Below are 20865 nucleotides of genomic sequence, written 5' to 3'. Positions count from 1 at the left end.
AATATGATTTTTCATTAGCCTGTCATAATCAGACTTTGATTGATGTTAACCCACCCCCATTTTGGCCCAAACACACATTTTGTTTTTATTTCTGTTACAGAATAAAGAAAATAATTCAAATTATGATAATAAATTCTATCATTACAATAATGCAAATTGTGTTTTCCTAACAGATTGTGTTTTCTTTTCATAGAAAGATAATTTCTTTTATAAACATGGAAAAAACTTGGAAAATAGCCTTCTCACCAGCGGTCGTGAATGCCCAGTCTGATTAAAACCACCCCATCCCATTATACACTAAATACAACCCCTTCTTACACTCGCGCGTCAGGTAAGGAGATAATTCTGGGGAAAAGGGGGGGGGGGGTGTTAATCAAACTGCCGGACCCGGACAGAGTGTTATTCACTTGTTTTAGATATCATAAAATATAAATATTTTCTTTCATGAAACGACAAAGCATGGCATCAAATCGCGGTTAATTAATCGTGAATTTTTCATAACAAAACCGCATTTTTTCCCCTTTTTAGTCGGCCTATGTGGCTACATCAACTTACATGTACGTATTTATACTGAATGCATGATCGTTTGGGTCATCCTGCAACAGGAGATCCAAAGCATCTTCTTCTTCTGACATCAGGTCGTTTTAAAGATGTAAAATACAAGCGTTCGCTGTGACAGTCACGGTGAAGCTGTGTTTGTTTGTTTTCGTTGAAACGGAAACACGTGTGTTCTCCGTGCACACTTTCAGAAAACCCCGCGAGGCCCGCGATCCGGATCACGGAAAAATAAAAGTATACAGGTTATATATAGGCGAACTTCTTTTTTGTTTTCTTTCTTTGGCAGAGAAAAAAATTATTACTATTCCGAACAAATATAACGTTTATATTTGAATTTGAAGTACTTTATTAATCTTTTTTAAATTCAATCTGCCGATGTAGCATTTATGAAGTTACATGTAGGTTGTGTAACTGTTATAAACCAATATTGGTTTTATGCTTTTTTTTCTTTTTTTTTTAAAAAGCAGAGATACCAGGCTGAATATTTCATACATGTATGTATGTTGTTTTAGTGTATCAACAGGTACTGAATTTACTGGGGAAAAAAAGGACAATACAAATAGTTTTCACCACTTTATTGTGCGACGCGCGTCGATTGCTGTTACATGTAGCGACGTCGATTTGTCGCTAATTTTTAAGAAAACCGCGCAGCATGTCCCAATTTCATTTTATCGTAATATAAAAACTACAGAGAATTATAATATGAATAAGGGTCCATCAAAAAGAACATTTCCTCTACTTTTACAGAATGTATTTACTTTTCCCTATTTCCATATATAAATATAGATAAAACGCCGATCTGTTTAAACATTGAGAAATAAAATCGTAAAACAACGTATATGTGCAAAAAATTGCTATTTTCTTATAACTTTGCCAGGCATTAAAAATATTTTTTATATGTACTGAAAGCAGGGAATATATGCTTCTCAAAAATATAAAAAATATTGCATTCATAGGGAAAATAAAAAAAATCATACCGAGGGGGGAAATGGCCTTGCGACAAAGCGTTGCGTAATATTTAGACGAAGTCATCTTTCATTTTAAATGCTTTTTTTTAATTTAATGGCTTTATTTATTCAATTGATTTTTACATAGTTAAAAAATATAGAAAATTTCCAAAAATATGATATATAAAACATATATATTACGTCCGTAGTTTCAAAGATTTATAGACACTCCTTTTGCGTAGCCCTGTTTTTACGCGCTATCGGTCATATTGACCGATACGGTAGAGAAAGGGTTAAATTTCTGGATTTGCATGACATATTAGTATGTATAGTGAACGTTTTGCCACATTTAAAAGTAAATGAGTCTCCTGTTTTTAAAGAAGGATAGGTGCCACAACGGGGATCCATACATTTGGAAACTGTAAGTTTTTCTTCATCAGATAAAAATCGGGCTTTCATTAGTAAGTTTTTAAGGTTCGGAGGTTGACGTCGGTTGTAGACAATGTTCTTTATTTCAGAAAGGCCCTTTAGATTTTCGGATTGTTGTAAAATTGGGAAGCAATGTTTCACAGAAGAGTATATATTTATATTACGGGGATTGTGAGTTACGACAAGGGGGATTTTTTTTAAAATTTCATCCTGGGTTCCTGATCTTCTAGAATTCCGGAGTTCTGCGACAGGTATGGATTTGGCCTTTTCAACAGCGGCATCTATTAAATTTATCGGATATTTCTGTCTTAATAGAAATGTTTTTAATTCCTGTAGACGATTATTCCTTCTGGTTTAATCAATGACGATTGTACAAACACGTCTCGCCATGTTAAAAGGTATATTGCAATTTACATGTGAGGGATGGCAAGAATTGAATAGAAGGTACTGGTGGGAATCCGTTATTTTTTTTTATTTATTTATTTTTTTTTGTAGTACAAGTCTGTTATAATTTTCCGATCTTCTTTAACATAAGGATATCGTCGCTTGTTTCCACCGTAAAAATTGAGGGGTGTCAATTATTTAACACATCATGAAAGTCTTTTAATTCTTCATACGATCTCGACCAAAAAATAAAACAATCGTCTAGATATCGCTTCCAATGAGATCGTATGCATTGAGCAAATTGATTTCCAAATAAGCTTTCTGTTTTTTCAATTAATTTCTCCTCTAGAAATCCTAATACTAGGGTGGCGTATGTTGGGGCGACTTTAGTTCCCATGGCTGTTCCTTTTATTTGCAAGAAGTATTTGTTATCAAACATGAAATAGTTATTTTCTAGGACTAATTGTAATCCCTCTAGGATAAAGTCTTTGAAGAATCTTGAATTAATTTCACTGTAGTGTTTATTGATCCAGAAGGCAATTGCTTCTAATCCTAAAGTATGAGGTATATTAGTATACAAAGATGTAACATCGAAACTAACCATCTTGGTATTGATCTCAACCCTATCTGGTATATGGCTAAGGAAATCTAAATCACCCCTTATGTAGCTTGGTACAAGCTGGCATAATGGTTTAAGGATTATATCCAACAGATTGCCGAGTCTGTGCGTAGAGCAAGTGGGTCCAGTTACAATCGGTCTTAGTTTTAAATCTGATGGTTGGGGTAATTTGACATAAGACGAGTTTTTCCCTACAATTCCGTTTTGTTTTTCTTTGGACTTATGCATCTTTGGAAGACCGTAAAAGTTACTAGTTTTAATTTCGAAATTTGTTAAATAATCCACTTCTTTATTGGTTAAAGTACCTGTATATTTGGACGTAAAATTCTTCATTTTGCGCATGGTTTTTCTATCCTCATTTGAAGATACTTCTTGGTAAAAATTATTATCCATAAGTTGATTTAAAACCATTTCTTTGTAATGATCCTTATCCATAATAACGATTGTTCCCCCTTTATCCGCTTCTTTGATAACAATGGAATCATCAATGACAAGGTTATTGACAACTTCTCGTTCCAATCTACTAATGTTATCCTTTATATGGGTACTAGTATTAGTAGAATTATTATTTCTTGCGGAACTTTGTAAACATTTTATATATTCATCTAGATGTTTATCTCGGTTAGGTTGCGGTTTAAAGTTACTTTTATTTCTAATCAAAGATTCATCTATGCTTTCTTCATTTCGAAAATATTCTCGTAGTCTAAGTTTCCGACAAAATTCTTCAGTATCCCTTATGAGATCCAAATTATCTCGTTTAGGTGTGGGCGTAAATTTTAGACCCTTTTCTAAGATTTTCATTTCGTTTTCTGAAATGTCTCTTTAGGAAAAATTCAATATTTTCACATCGTTGTGGGGGTTATGACTAACTTCTAGGTTGTCTATAATTGATGGAATCGTAACGTTTTCTGTCTGTCCTTATTTAAAAACAGGAGACTCATTTACTTTTAAATGTGGCAAAACGTTCACTATACAGACTAATATGTCGTGCAAATCCAAACATTTAATATATTGCATGATTTGTACTTCCTGCGGAGAAAAATGTATAGGACAGATCGGAACCAAACTAGCCGACCGTGTGAGAGTCCACAAACAACAAATACGGGGCCCGTCCGTCAGGAATTCACCCTTCAGTGAACATTTCGATTTATGTGCCAATGGAAACTTTAATTTTTCCGTTTTATAAAGTTTTAGAAAATAATGAACACTTACGGAGAGCAAAAGAGGACTATTTTGTAAAGTTACTCAAACCTAAATTGAATGTAAATTAATTATTATAACTTGGATGTTACATTTCAAGTCATTGCTTTATTTTTGCCTTTGTGACGTCACAATAACGACGTCTTAACTACATTGTACTCTTTGTAAAACTTGTTACACTCTGAAGAGCCGAACTACACGGCGAAAGCGCTAAGTGTAATTAATCAAATGTGGATCATGTATACTTAGTCATCGTTGCATATATATATATATATATATATATATATATATATATATATATATATACATGTGTATATATATATATATATATATATATAGATAGATAGATAGATAGATAGATAGATAGATAGATAGATAGATAGATATTAGAATTGCACAAAATCTCCATGGTATAGGTAATAAGTAGAAAAAATATATCCAACGATGACTAAGTACACATGATCCACATTTAATTAATTACGCTTAGCACTTTCGCAGTTTAGTTCGGCTCTTCAGAGCGTAACCCTTAGTACATGCATGTTACACTCTGAAGAGCCGAACTAAACGGCGAAAGCGCTAAGTGTAATTAATTAAATGTGGATCATGTGTACTTAGTCATCGTTGGATATATATATATATATATATATATATATATATATATATATATATATATATAGTTTAAGTTGTAAATGTTGTGACTTAGATTGTAAGAGTGCATGTATTTTCCTTACTTGAATAAATGTATGGTCTGTACGTTTTTAAATGTTGAAATGACAATTTTCAACCAACAATATGTATTGTATTGTTAATTGCCAAGAAAAATAACAAAGCTGCGGGACATGAGAAAACCGGTTTCTTTGAATAGTATTTCATATTCTTATAAAAATGAATAGCATAATGAAATATTATTTTTTAAATATGTTTTATGTGATCATTTTTATCCCTTGGCTAATTAGTCTACTCATGACTTTATGCTGTACATACATGTATCATGTCAAGTAGTCTGTGTTATGTAATCATCTTGTTTAGTTTCTTGATCACAAATTAAGGACATGTACAGTGTATCTATTTTACACGTTATGTCATCAGTAATCATAACCAATCATTTTAGCTGATTCAGAGATATATTTTTATTCACCCTCGTCAGCAACCAATGAAATAGTGATCAAGTGTCACGTGATCATGTCTGTGCAATTGAAAGGAAGCATTATTTTTTATGTGATTATAGAGGGAAATTTTCCCTTCACCACCCCAATCTTACCACCTTAATTTACATTTAATGTGTGCCATTTCACCTGACTGTTTATCAGTGTTTACGGATTGTTTTGTACTTGCTACTATATTTGTGTTGTGTGGCAAAATTTTAAGGTGCCACCTTATTTTATTATGTTTGTATTTATCAAGATTTATAAAAATTAGGGAGATCCCAATGTCATTCTTGTTTAGGTTGTCTGAGTTGTAGTTTTGATACTCGGGGATCTCCCTATTATAGGGGTTGTAAATAAGTTGTCAACTTCTTCAATCGTCATTAATAAATGACAATTTTCAACCAACAATATGTATTCTATTGTTAATTGCCAAAAAAAAAAAATAAAAAAAAAAAAATAACAAAGCTGCGGGACATGAGGAAACCGGTTTATTCGAATAGTAGTTTATATTCTTATAAAAATGGAGAGCATAAATCTGTGTGTGTGTATATATATATATATATATATATATATATATATATATATATATATCTGTGTATGCTATCAATAAAACCAACCAAAACCAACATTACTTTCTATTACTTCAGTAACTCTGCCCGCCAGCAAGTGAGAAACTACATGTGGTATCATAAGCAAACTTAACCAGTTTTAAGTAAACTCAAGATACACCATATACATAACGTCAAAATTATCGTTACTTTAAATATAATATCATGACCTACATTTGTTAATAATGCCAAAATATATGACTAAGTCTTGTACGTTAAAACCAAAGCTTAAGTTATGGAGATCTTTATGAAAATAAAAATCAATTTTGTTTGCTACTTACATGCAACAACCATCTACGGTTATTTGAAATGTTTTCATTATTTCTGTTTAATGAGAGATGAAAACCGCTCACCTCTCAATATATAATTTGTAATTGCAAATTTTCTAAATTCGTCTTCCTTTAATGAAAATATGACCGTGACTCTCGCGGGTAAATCGATCCGAGCTCCTTTTTAATTTCAACAGAAACAACGCACATCTGAAGTATACACACTGTAAGTTTTTTCTGAGTCTCTTTTTATCATTACTGTTGACAAAGTCATAATGAATTTTAAAAAATCAGAATGTTTAAATTGTTTAAATCATTTGTATTTCAAAAGATTGGTACATTAGAGTGGAGAAAAGAATGTTGAACGTAAAGGCTGCACTGGTCCTTACTGTATTGGAGTTTACTGTGAACGTTTGTATTGCATTGACCAATACCACAGGTAAGGAAATCTAAACATTTCATATATAATGGGAATAGATATTTTATTAATAATGTCACAATCACATTTTCGTATAGGTAAGGTAATTCATATTCATTCGTTCCATTGACTGGGATATCAATGTGCTTTTGAAAGGACAGTTGGAGTATGAGTACATGTAGGTTTACCAAATATGAAATTAATGTCGAGTTCGTTTAAAATCCAGTTGTAATAATGAGCCTTACAAGTTTTGTCAGCTGAAACCAAAACATATTCCTCATGTAAACCCATCTAATTCTTTTTATCACTTCAGAATCTGTTTACTTAACAGAGAAGGATAAACACATCTTTGCATTAGTTTTTAATTTTTTTTTTTTTTTTTTAGGTTTGTTGCTATGATTTGTACATGCATGTATCAAATAATACTACCACATTATTAATTAATATTCATATAGGGCTCATGGCGGGTGTGACCGGTCGACAGGGGATGCTTACTCTCCTAGGCACCTGATCCCACCTCTGGTATATCCAGGGATCCGTTTTTGTCCAGCTCTCTACTTTGTATTGCTTATAGGAGTTATGAGATTGATCGCTGTTCGTTATATCTTTCATTCACGTACAAGTACTTTTTCACCAAAATAGTGTCCATGCTCCTTTAAAATAATCATTGTAGATTTTTGGTCTGTATATCATAAGAATTATTGCGTTCAATGGGCTGCAATTTGGCAGTTACTCCCCTTACACCGGACGTTGGGGGCGTTCTTATCGATGCTGCCCTGAGCTTCACATAAAATAGCATTAACAAACAGGGTGTTGGAAAGCTCACGGTACCAAACTCCATCATATTGGGTTTTAACAGGTTGTAAAATATTTATGATGAAAACAAGATTTAGCTTCTTAGATTAATGGATTGATTATTGTTTAACGTCCCACTCGAGAGTATTTCACTCATCACCATTGCCGATGAAGGACTGCAAAATTTAGGCCTATGCTGGGCGCTTTGAGGAGGGAGTGATCTTTATCGTGCCACATCTGCTGTGACACGGGCCTCGGTTTATGCGGTCTCATCCGAAGGACCGCCCCATTTAGTTGCTTCTTACGATAGATTGTATCTAGTTTAACGTCCCTCTCGAGAAGTTTTCCCGCGAATGGAGACGTCACCAATACCGGTGAAGGGGCTTCAAATATAGGCCTATGTGTCCGTGAGGGTTCTTTAACGTGTCACGTGACATGCGGTGATAAGGTCATCTCCGAGGACCCGTGACATTCACACCTAATGCCGAGCGTTTGGTGATGGAACTGTTACTACCTGTTGTAACGACTTATGTCTGTCGCGGTCGGGATTTGAACCCCAGCCTTCCGCATGCGGGGCGAATGCTCTGCATACAGACCACCGCGTACTGAGGACCTATTCTAAGTAGGATCCCCACGGGATACCTTCACATAGTTTGTGGAGAACATTTTTTATAAGGTACACATTTCTTCAAATAGTAGGATTGGGGAAGGGGATGTTGCGTTACAATCGATTGTTTTGTTTATTTCTGAACAAGTTATAATACAATGAATCATGAGATTTTTGAGTAATATGTAAAAAAAAAAAAAAAAAAAAAAAAACTAATATAAAAAAAAACCCACCACACACACTTTGAAAGAAGAGAGCAATGGAATCATGATTGCGATGATATTATTAGTTACACAGTTAGTTAGTGACCTGATACGGAAAAATACATGGTGTGAAAAGAAAACCCGTATCGGGCGAGGCGAAGCCGAGCCCGATACGGGTTTTCTTTTCACACCATGTATTTTTCCGTATCAGGTCACTAACTAACTGTGTAACGAATTTATCACGTCGAAGACCTCTAACTGTATATGTGGGGGGTCTATATCATACAACTTAGTCAAATGTCTTTCCTTTTGACACGGCTGCAAGTCGAACCCGACGATAAATAAAATTACTCGCCCAATACGGATTTTACTCGCATGATACGGTTTTTTTCACGGCGTCATGTGACCAAGATCTGACCAATTAGATTTCAACAATTTTGTCTGAGGCGTGATAAAAATATAATCAGACACGTCGCGCTGTTTTTCAAATAATAATAATGAAAATAAAGAAGGGGGGGGGGGGGGAGGACCGAAGAAGATATATACAGGCTAGGAGGTTATAAAAGTTGTCTCGGGCTCCAGCTCCAACTCTAGCTCCAAAAAAAGATTTGGAGTATGGCTCCAAATAATTTTAGGTTATAAAAATCAATATATGCACCCAGGGCTGCATAAGCCGAGTTGCATGGGATACATTGTAAAGTCAGGAATGATGTGGCATATTTATAATTGTGAAGAACTAATTTCAGTTTTAAACTTTTCAAGTTACTGTCCAGAAGCCATATTTGTCTGAAGTTTTCAATCTATGTTTGGTCACTGTGACCTTGACCTTTGTTCTCCAAAATCAATAGGGGCCTTGCTTTGCTGGTATCCAACAATATAACAAAGTTTCATTTGATTCAAATTAAAAAAATTCAAGTTATTCTCCGGAAACTATTTTTTTTAAAATTTTAAATCTATTTTCGGTCACTGTGACCTTGACCTTTGACCCATTTTCTCCAAAATCAATAGGGGTCTTTCTTACCTGGTACATAACAATATCTTTAAGTATCATTTGATTCGGATTTAAACTTACTGAGTTATCATCCGGAAACCAAATATTTCTGAAGTTTTCATTATATATTCGGTCACTGTGACCTTGACCTTTTTTCTCCAAAATCAATAGGGGTCTTCCTTACCTGGTACCCAACAATATATCAAAGTTTCATTTTATTCGGATTTAAACTTTCTGAGTTATCATCCGCAAACCAAATTTTTCTGAAATTTTCATTCTATTTTCGGTCACTGTGACCTTGACCTTTGATAATTTTTCTCCAAAATCAATAGGGGTCTTCCTTACCTGGTACCCAATAATATATCAAAGTTTCATTTGATTAGATTGTAAACTTTTCGAGTTATCATCCGGAAACCAATTGTTGACGGCCAACCGCCCGCCCGCATCACCAAACCAATAGCCGAGTTCAACTTCGTTGCAACTCGGCTAAAAACTGGCTCAAGCTCAGACTCCAAATCAGGCTCGAAAGTTATCTTGAAATTGTGAGCCGGAGCACATACTCGAAATGAGGGTTATAAAACTTTTGAGTAAGGAAAACATACTCCAAATCTCGAGTAAGCTCGATAGCTTACTTGAGATTTAAAGTATGTACTCAAAGTGTCGTTTGCTTTTATAAAAATGGCTGCATGCCGAAAAATGCTAAATAGTGCTCCATGCAATATCAGAGACAGATCATGCAACCCTTTAGAAGAATTATCTGCAGATGATGTTTTTGCAAGATATATATTTCCTACCACACCATTATGGATCTCTTGCTTCAGCTGCCAGACATGTCATCTCCAACTCAGCGGAACCTTCTAATTCCACCCCTCCTTCAATTACTAGTAACGCTGAGATTTCTAGGTTGGATTTTACAGATTTTATAGGGCTTGAAATATGTCCTATGCAGTCATTTTTACTATTTTCTGTCATTTTTAATGTGAAATTGATGAAATAATGCAAAGTTTAAGGGTTTTTGGGGAAAAGGTAAGTTCTCACAAAAAAATCTCTGAGAGTAGAAGAAATTATTGCTTTCTTTTATTGTTTACATTTTTCTAAATAAAATACCACGATTTACCTTAAATTCTATAAGTTTAGGGGAGGGGGTACTGTCCCTGAAACGTTCTACTTCCCCACTTGAACGGTGAACACAAAGCGGTATATTTCGGATTTTACCCTTAATTGTACTTATTTTATAACAAGGTAGGGAATATATATATATATATATATATATATATATATATATATATCTATCGATTCGGGAACTGAGTGTTTTACAGTTCTGAATACATCTGTATGTCTATTTCTCATGAAATGATCGTTAAAAAGGTGGTATAGGTACCTCGTGTTGATGCCTGAACGCTTCTAAATAGTATAAAAGGTTCATTGTGGGAATGCTCGGTGCGTATGGCCATTGAGCAGTGAGGGTTCTTTAGCGTGCCACACCTACTGTGACACGGGTCATCCGTTTTAAGGTCATCTCCGAGGACCCGTGACATTCACATCTGGCGATGGAACGCGGCCCCCCGTCCTTCCGCATGCGGGGCGAACGCCTCTAACCCCTCGGCCAAACGATACAAAAGTTTCGATTGTTGGGAAAAGGAGTAAATACATTTATTGACGATGTCTTTCATAAACATAGGCGTAAAATAATCAGAAATACTTGTCAAATCAGTTTGACATTTTGGCACAATCGTGCATTCATTGAAATGTAGCATCAAGTTATTTTTTTAAGATAGGGTGGGGTAGGGGGGGGGGGCTTAAGGAAAAAGATGACTTGTGTAAAATTCTTGTGAAGTGAGACAAAATAATAATAATAAATTGTACTTTTACCCAAACTTGTAAATGCAAAAATGATAAGGGGGGGGGGGATGTGGGGTATTTATTGACTGTCAGAAACTGCCTAATTTTTGTACATGTACCAGGACTCGTCCTGTGCAACGTGTGGATGTATAAGGGTTGAATTCATAACTGCAGGCTTTTACATTCTTCTCTCATTCAGAACTAACACCCCCCCACCACCACTTTTAAACGAAACAATAATTATGTTTTGTAATATAATGAAAATGATTTATTCTATTTTGGTGAGTGATCTGCAATTTTCCTTGAATTTTCACAGTTGATAATCCTGACATTTGCACTTTATAAATTAAATTTCTGATATAATAAGAAAATTAAAGTTTACTTTCACTCTTACGCACACGTTCCTTTTCCATTTTTGCTTTGCTATGAAGATCGATCCTTTCACTTCGGTGTAACGGCGAACGCACGGTGAGCGATTTATGAACGGTGAACGCAAAACTGTAAACGGAGAGCGAACGGGAAAATGGTAATCTAATGTTTCAGGGATTGTAAATCCGCCACTGGCTACAGCTCTGCAGACGATAGCGAAATTTTATGTTGTAAATGTCTATGATATATGCATGATACACAGTAAACATGGTAATATACATGCATATATATATATAGCCTTTTCTATTTACAGAAATTACATCTAATTCAACGAATATTTCTTAAAAACATTTAGAACGTCTTAGCAAAGTACTGGCACTAAATAACTCTTATAAGGATTGGAATATTGCTGTGAACTGCCGTCAACATAAACACATGGGCGCCGCCATTACGGAAGAAGTCTTTAAAAAAAGCCGCTTGTGCAGTTATAAAACGTTTTGAGTACGAGCTCGAAAACTGGAGTTTGTACTCCTAGGAGTACATACTCGAAATGTTTTATAACCTTAGAATCTGACCACATACTCCTAGGAGTATGATTTTGAATTCGAGCTAGAGTTGGAGCTGGAGCCCGAGCCAACTTTTATAACCTCCTAGCCAGATGGCTCAGTTTGCCTGATCAGGATATACACTGTACAATCTAGGGCTCACGGCGGGTGTGACCGGTCGACAAGGGATGCTTGCTCCTTGTAGGAACGTGATCCCACCTCTGGTGTGTCCAGGGGTCCGTGTTAGCCCAACTATTTATTTTGTATTGCTTGTAGAAGTTATGAGATTGTTCACTGTTCGTTAATAAAAAAGGGAGGGGACCGAAGAAAATATAAACAGATGGCTCCGTTTGCCTGATCAGGATATACAATGTGGGCTCACGGCGGGTGTGACCGGTCGACAAGGGATGCTTACTCCTCGTAGGAACGTGATCCCACCTCTGGTGTGTCCAGGGGTCCGTGTTAGCCCAACTATTTATTTTGTATTGCTTGTAGAAGTTATGAGATTGATCACTGTTCGTTAATAAAAAGGGAGGGGACCCAAGAAAATATAAACAGATGGCTCCGTTTGCCTGATCAGGATATACAATGGTGGGGCTCACGGCGGGTGTGACCGGTCAACAAGGGATGTTTGCTCCTCGGAGGAACCTGATACCACCTCTGGTTTGTCCAGGGGTCTGTGTTTGCCCAACTATCTATTTTGTATTGCTTGTAGGAGTTATGGGATTGATCACGGTTCGTTATCTTCACCTTTCATACAAACTAAATTAATGGCCTAATGCAAAAATCAATAAATCAAACCAGATCCTGCCTGTTCTACTTGTGTGAGCATAAAACACATCTCAATGTAGTGGTTATTCAAATAATGTTTAATTTGTAAAATATATACACATTTGTGTATATTTATTACTTAAAATCAATTAATAATCACTATTACACACTTCCTCTCCTTTTAGGATGACTTCCTTATCATTCAAAAGAAGAATTGTCCTTTGTCATGTAGTGCTACAATACTGAAAAAAAAATACATGATAGTAAGGAATGGAAATCAAAAATAAAAACATTTTTAAAAGAGCTTTTGACATTTCTTTGTCCATCATTCGCAATTGAGAAACCATTTCTTTAAAACATATTGCCTTATCTTTCCATTCGGGTTGCGGAGCCGTCTTAAGACTTAAGACTACAGGCATAATGTTACATCCCTTGAGGCCTCTTTCTGATTCTTGTTGACCTTCTAGGCAAACGGGTCTCATTACCACCATCTTGGTCATCATCATCACCATGTTCATCAGCTACAGGTTCATGTAAATCATCCATAAAGCGTCCTCTCCTAATCCGTCCTCCAGATACTCAACACTACTCTGATCGTCACCAGTAATAGTAATAGACAGGTTATTACTAAACGGTACAGGGCATTCCACTGTAACATACATGTTTCTGCATCATCATCAGATCCTTCAAACTGATCCTGGATGGCACATCTCTTTTCTCTATCCCGAGGCATTTCAATGTTCTTGGTTCGTCAATGTAGATCTTCAGGTGCTGGAATAGGTGAAGATAACTTGGAACCAATGGGCAATAATAAATTCCTATGTAGAATTCTGATTCTGCCTTGGTCATCTTTTCTTTTCACTTTGTAAACTGGAATTGAAACATTTGGCTGACTAATGATGATGTGTGGATTTTTCTCCAATTTATCCCTAAATTTTGTGTTTCCCATCAAAACTGAAAATCTTAACTAAAACTCGATCTCCTTGGTTCAAGATTACTGCTCTTATCTTGGTGTCATAATGCAACTTCTGTTTCATCTGAGAATTCTTGATTGCTGTTTCAGCTTGATGATATGCGTATCTGAGATTCTCCTGCAGAGTTTCAATGTATGAAGAAGTCAATTTGAATTGGCAATTTCGCTCGATTCCAAAAATGAGATCTACAGATAGATTTAGTTCCCGACTAAACATCAAATAATATGGAAAAAATCCTGATGAATCGTGTACAGTACAGTTGTACGCATGTACTAATGGAAAGACATGATTTTTCCAATCATGTTTCTGTTCTAGATCCAAAGTGCCTAACATAGAAAGAATGGTTATGTTATTCTATTGCCAAATGGGATGATATGGTGTAGATCTAGATTTGGATATCTCAGTAATTTGGCATAATTCTTTAATCGAATTACTACAGAAGTTCGCTCCTTGATCCGAATGGAGTTTCTAGGGCAGACCACAATGAACGATGAAGTTGTTAAAAAGTCTGTTGTTTGATTTGTCGTTGGTACTGTTACTGCATACAGTGTATTTGGTGAAACGGTCTGTCTAAACCAAAATGTTCTGCATGTTTCCTTACCATACAAACTAACTCTAAAGGTTGAGTAGTTGTGATGTTTACTAATGCTGCTTTCTGGTTGTCAGGAGTCTTGAACTTGATTTATCTTTTGCACTCGTAAACCCATGGCCATTTTTAAATGCATTCTTGGCCAGTAGAATCTGCTTCGAACTAAAGCTACAGTTTTGTCTCGGCCTGGATGACCCATATCATTATACGAATAGTGCAGGATCACGGGACCAAAAGTATTTGTCACAGCATATTGTTGATGACAGGTACCATCTGCATTTTGTGTTCCCCTCTTCACCTATTTGAAGTTTCAGTGAAGTTTTGCCTCAACCTCACAGCTTTCAGAGTTCCTTGGAGGTTTCGTCCCGGCTCTGACATGACGTATTACGAACTAACTGGCAGATTCCTCAGCCTGAACTTGGTGATTGTCAATGTGCCGTCCTTAATATTTAAAGGCGGATGTAACACCCGACACACAGCAGGTAAAACTGGTAGTGTCTTAATTTATGGGTGTTTATCATCAGCATTGACTATTGCTCCGACAGCTTCTGTATTCATGGTCTCTGTCTTCGCGGGCAATCTAGACAATATATCTGCCTCGGTGTTCACTTGACCTGGGTTGTAGTTATACTGAAGTTGTATGAAGACAGTGCGGCAATCCATCTGTGCCCAGTGGCATTTAATTTCGCTGTAGACAAAACATATGTGAGGGGATTGTTGTATGTAAAAACTAAAACATGTCTGTCCTGTAAGTTAATCTGAAAAGTTTTCCGTAATTGCCCATTTTAAAGCTTAAAATTCAAGTTTATGATTAGGATAATTTCTTTCGGATTTACTAAGTCCCCTGCGGGCATGCATATGTAATGATGCGTTTGATCCCATCCTGTTCTTGATACAGCACTGCTCCAAGTCCGCTTTGATATGCAACAATATGTAACTCAAAGGAATTATTGAAATCAGGATATGCAAGCTCTGGAAATGAGGTTAATTTTGCTTTCAGTATAGTGAATGTTTCCTCTTGAGATGACCCCCATTGCCATGTCAGGGGAGGCAGTTTTCTTTTTCCTCTGAGATTATTTCCTGTTGCCATGATATCGTTCAATCTTTGAAAAATCCTGGATAAATTTCCTATAGTATCCTGCAAAGCTTAAACATTGTCGCACATCTTCAGGAATCTTAGGAGTAGGCCAGTTTAAAACTGTCTACCTTATCTGGATCCGCCTGTACTTCATCTTCAGAAACAATATGACCTATATACAGTACTTTACCTTTACCATGAAGAATGAAACACTTCTTAAGAGACAGTTTCAGAATAAATTTCCCAAACCTATCAAAAACTTACTTAAGGTGGTCCAGATTTTTGTCAAATGTTCTAGAGAAAACTATAATATCACCTCAATAAAAAACATGATGTGTTTGTGAAACACGAATATCCCCGATAATGGCCAATTCCAAAGATGGCCAAGGTCACAAGGACAAATATCTTGTTAGCAGTAGAAAGATCTTGTCACAAGAAATGCTCATGTGCAATATGAAAGCTCTAATATTTACCAGTTAGAAGTTATAAGCAGTGTCAATTTTTTAAAAAGTAGGTCAAATACCAAGGTCAAAAGGTTTAGTACCCACGGAAAGATCTTGTCACAAGGAATATTCCTGTGAAATATCAAAGCTCTAGCACGTATTGTTCAAAAGTTATTAGCAGGGTTAACGTTTCAGACAGAATGACTAGACAGGACAAAAACAATATGCAACCTCACCCCCACCCCAGATCTTCGGGACATAAAAAGAACATAGGGGAGGGAAGCCGGAGAAGAAGTTGACTCACAATGGTCTGAAAATTCTTTTCAAGAAAACTTTTTAAAAAATCAAAGCTCTAAATCCTGAAGTAAGGGGACAAAGGTTGATTCTTCATTTTTATTTTGTTTCCACTACATTTAAAGCAATACAAGCTGTAACTGACGGCAAATGAATTGAAAAATTAAAATAACAAATATTTAGCATATTTGTTATTGAATATATATAACTTAATAGAATCAGAGTGAATATGAAGCAATAGACCAATCAAATCAGCAAAACATGTCGATTCATGAATCATTGTCATCCTGTCAGTAATTCCTGCTCGTAATGTGCATTGACCTCGAAGGTCACCAGTTCGGAAAAAAGCGAAAGAGAGGAACTGGACATGTGTCAGATTTGTAAACAATTTAGCATGACAATTTTATTTTAAAAAATCACTATCAAAATTTTATTTGAGTACCGGTAACACATTTGCGTAATCATTACTTTCTTACATTTAAAGTACTTCGTATCATTCACGAAACGATGTAATATTTTAAAACAAACGCCACGTGTGGTTAGTTACTCATGTCAGTTTCCGTCTTTCTATATAATCTCGGCCTCAGCAACCCGATTATGTTCGGCAATTCTCGTTCCCATGTCCTTGTATACGACGCAATGGCGGTTTATACGAAACGCCCATTGTAGATATGCTCTCAAACAATATTCCCTTGTTTATTCTTCTGAATTTTTCTTCAGATCTTGGGGATTATATTAGTTATACCGATAGGTGGTGTTTAGCGCATAATTGGATAGTTGAAAAAATACCGTCAGTTACAGCTTGTATTGCTTTTAAAAGGATCGGGAACTAGCTGATAGATCCAACTCAGCAAGTAAAAATCATTAAAACGGCCAACAATTGATTCATGGCTTATATTTAACAATTTCTCCTCTCTGCCTACCGGTAGGCGTCGCGTCATTCAATGGAAACTTCCATTGCTTTCGATAAGTTGGGACAGGTTTCGAGGATGTTTTGGGTCACTGGAAAGGTGAAGATAACGAACAGTGATCAATCTCACAACTCCTATTTAAGCAATACAAAATAGATAGTTGGGCAAACACGAACCCCTGGACACACCAGAGGTGAGATCAGGTGCCTAGATGTTTAATACGGCATATAAACAAATGCAGACGATAGGGAAAATCGTTGGATGCTTATCCAACATGGATCTCGCTAGAAACCGGTAGGCAGAGATGATAAATTCTTAAAAATAAGCCGTGAACGACCCCCCCCCCCCCCCCCACACACACACACGCACAGAAATCCAAGATGGCGAGTATCGTCAATTTACTTTTTTCTTTACCTATTGCAATTGGTTATTGTCCGTCGTCATGCGTTAACAATTGAATATTTTTAACTTCTTAATAACTATCATTCTTTTCAAATTTGATATGAAGCTTTGTTTGAACAAGGGGGACATATATTGTAAATTTCAGAATTCCTGCACCCCTGGGGCCTTAGGGGCGGTTCTGACCCCAGGGTGGGGCCAAACTTAGTATAAAGTATTTATGTGTAAGTTTGCTGATACTGTATAAAATCTAAATGCATATTTGGGAATAGCAGAAAAGAATGTACGAAACTGGTGAATTTCACAACCCAGGATTTTGACTCTAGGATGGGTCCAAATTTGTCGTATTTTTTTATGTTTTAATGTTAATACACCTATTATATTATGTAGCGCCTTTCATCAGTGTCTGTACTTTTGGGAGCAGTGAAGTTTTAAGAATACATTTTGTTTTATATTGTTGCTGAACATTAGAATTTAGCATAGAAATTCAGAAGAGGATTTTTTTTCTAGATTTCATAGCCCTTGGGAGTAATAATACTTTTTCACTCGTACAATGTACTCAGGTGACCGATAAGGCCTGTGGGCCTCTGGTTTTAATGTACATATGACACACCTTTTTTAAAACAACGAAAAAGCGGATTTTGGTGGTGGATTTTATTTATATAATTTATTATTTAGGGAATAAATAATACAAAACTTCAATATCTGACAACCTCTGTGCGCTGGATGTGTAAATATCGATCCCCTTAAAAAAGTTCTAATATTACATTTTGAGTTCCATTAGAACAGTTTTATTTATTATCAGGAGAATAATTGTCATAATCTGTAATAATGACGTGGTTTTATTTAATCATATATGCTGTATATTTTCATGTGAATTTGAAATATATCTATAGTAATCAATACTTCTTCAAGTGTCCTTCGACAAGGATGCCTGCCATTTCAGTGAGAGGGCAGTAAGCGATCAAACCACATACCATGTGACTTATGATGGTTCGCCAATAGACCACTTGCTGTGTAGTATGATGAAGTTCTATGGAGGCGATTCGTCACGTATCAATTCTTATAGAGTCTGTGTAACTCTCCTCTTCTACAAAGACCCGGACTGTGCAATTTGGTTCGGATATATCCTTACATTGTCTGAAACAGCGGTTAGTAATTTATATATCTATGGATATACATGTGAACAAAGTGGTAGAATTTCCCTGTTTTATCTGAATTTCACGATCAAATCTTTTAATTCTAAAAAAGTGTTCATCAAGGAATCGAAATATGATGATGATACAATTAGAGTATTACTGTATCGTATCTCTTAATTGTATTGCTATCAGCAAAATGCAACTGAACAAATTTTAAAAAAATGAGTTCAGCAAACATTGCTTTGGCTGTTTGTTATCACATTTCCATTTTCAGATCTTTAACTGCACCGTACGGCCACCCTCCACCTACTGTAGCGAGGATCCCTCTGGGGCCTTCAAAATACAAATCAAAGACAACAATAAAGCCAATTCTACAGCCAATGTTAAATTCAGGATGAACGTTTTTGGAGAACTAGTCACCAATTGTGAGCTATTAAATATTTCGCTCATGCAACACTTGGCCATTTGATATTATTGTAATTCATTTGCTAAATTAGTTATGCAGTTATGTTTTCAAGTTTTAAATCGGCCATATTTCCTAACTGAACACGTTTGAATTGTGTCCAGTACTCTGATTGGTTGATATATTGAGGTTTCAATTATTACCGTTACTGAAATAAGAAAAAAATGACCTACGAATATTGTTTGAAAGTTTGCTGCTTGGTGTTTCTTCTAGAAAATTTCACTGGTATTGAGAAGTTAGCGACTGTAATTGAAAAGACATATTTAGTTACATGCATGACGCTCGTGAGGAGGGCGGTTCTTTAGTATGCTAGTGTAGCCTGACGTGACAAGGGGCCTCGGTTATAAGGTCTCATTCGAAAGACCACATACGGCTATGAATGTGAATATGTTGTACAATATATCTATTGGGTAGAATAATATACTAACGATCTCAAATATTTAAAATAGTCAATCCCAAATCTAATATTACCCATTGTAAGGCAAATATTAAAATATATAGAAAATAATGGAGGACGATTTAAAGATAAATCAATCCATCAACTCTATGCTGCGGTTTACATTCTGTCAACCTTATGTTGTTGAGTTACAATCTGATGTTATATTGGACATGGAAGATAATCGAAGTAACTTCACTTGATTTTTTGAATTTATTATTTGACCTGTGTTAATGGATTTTTGTTTTACTTCAGACGTGCTCATCCTCTCAGGATCAATCGGCGGAAGTCTCGGTGGAATAATGTTGACGTACACATTTGTCAAATTATTTCTGTACATTAGAAAGAAAACTAAGTATTAAATACTTACGTTTGTAAATAATGCATTATATATTTCTTCAGTTGTCTTTTTTTCTTTCTCGAATTCGATTATGAAACAGTAAATAAAGTGCTCAAAATCTTTCCCACTGAAAGGAAGACAATTGGACACAATACTAATAAACTTCATCATGCTGTGATAGGAATATGAATGTTTATTTCAGTTCAATCGTGTCGTAATAGACGACTAAATGGGGCGGTCCTTCGGATAAGACTGCAAATACTAAGGCCCCCGTGTCACAGCAGGTGTGGCACGATAAAGATCTCTCCCTGCTCAATGGGCGTAAGCGCTGAGCATAGGCCTGCATTTTGCAGCCCTTCACCGGCAATGGTAACGTCTCTATATATGAGTGAAATATTCTTGAGAGGGGCGTTAAACAATATACAATCAATCAAAATAGGAGTATAGCGTTTGTGTTTCGGCTGAATTATAACCCGCAACCAACTCACCTAATATAAGTAAAAATAAATACTTAAGTAAATACTTGTTCAATACTGTTGATATTTTCAATAACCGATATAATGAATAGAGAGTGATACATATCGTTTTCCACATTGTATTTTGGTTGAGAATGATATAGGATATTATGGATGATATGGGGGTGTATTGTGGAAAATGGGATCTTTATCACATCATACATAGCTCTTATCCTTAGACGAATTTGACTCCACTTTTTTGGCACATTGTTTTCCCTATAATAGCTCTAAAACTGCATTGTTATTTCGGATTTCAAACATTTCGGTTTAGCATCACTGAAGAGACATTATTTGTCGAAATGCGCATCTGGTGCATCAAAATTGGTACCGTATAAGTTTTCCATCATACATGTATGTGATGTAAATTAAATCGAAAGCATTGTTAGAAAATTTGAAATGACACCAGTATCAAAACGTACGACTTGCTTCACAACTCCCTCGATACATTAAAAAAACTAGGCTTTTTAACATCATATCCAGCCGTTTGTTCAATTGAATTAGAATTAGGAAATATTTATATCTTGTGACCAGTCACCCAACAATTACTTTGTTAAAACCATTCTGATCTTATGCACAAACAC

The 20865-nt window shown here is 35.7% G+C and overlaps 1 protein-coding gene across 1 annotated transcript; it reads left to right on the top strand.

Moving 5' to 3' along the window:
• Window positions 1–5896: 5896 nt before the first annotated feature.
• On the top strand, window positions 5897–19791 carry LOC125656426 (uncharacterized). The gene is made up of 4 exons (XM_048887031.2): window positions 5897–6601; window positions 18307–18542; window positions 18805–18955; window positions 19685–19791. The coding sequence occupies exons 1-4, from the start codon at window positions 6520–6522 to the stop codon at window positions 19789–19791; spliced, it is 576 nt and encodes a 191-aa protein (XP_048742988.1). The 5' UTR covers window positions 5897–6519.
• The last annotated feature ends 1074 nt before the right edge of the window (window positions 19792–20865 follow it).

Source organism: Ostrea edulis, chromosome 7 (genome assembly GCF_947568905.1).
Source record: "Ostrea edulis chromosome 7, xbOstEdul1.1, whole genome shotgun sequence".
In the NCBI taxonomy this organism is placed as follows: domain Eukaryota; kingdom Metazoa; phylum Mollusca; class Bivalvia; order Ostreida; family Ostreidae; genus Ostrea; species Ostrea edulis.
Note: the sequence above shows the minus strand (reverse complement) of the source record. Positions and strands in the feature narration are given on the sequence as shown.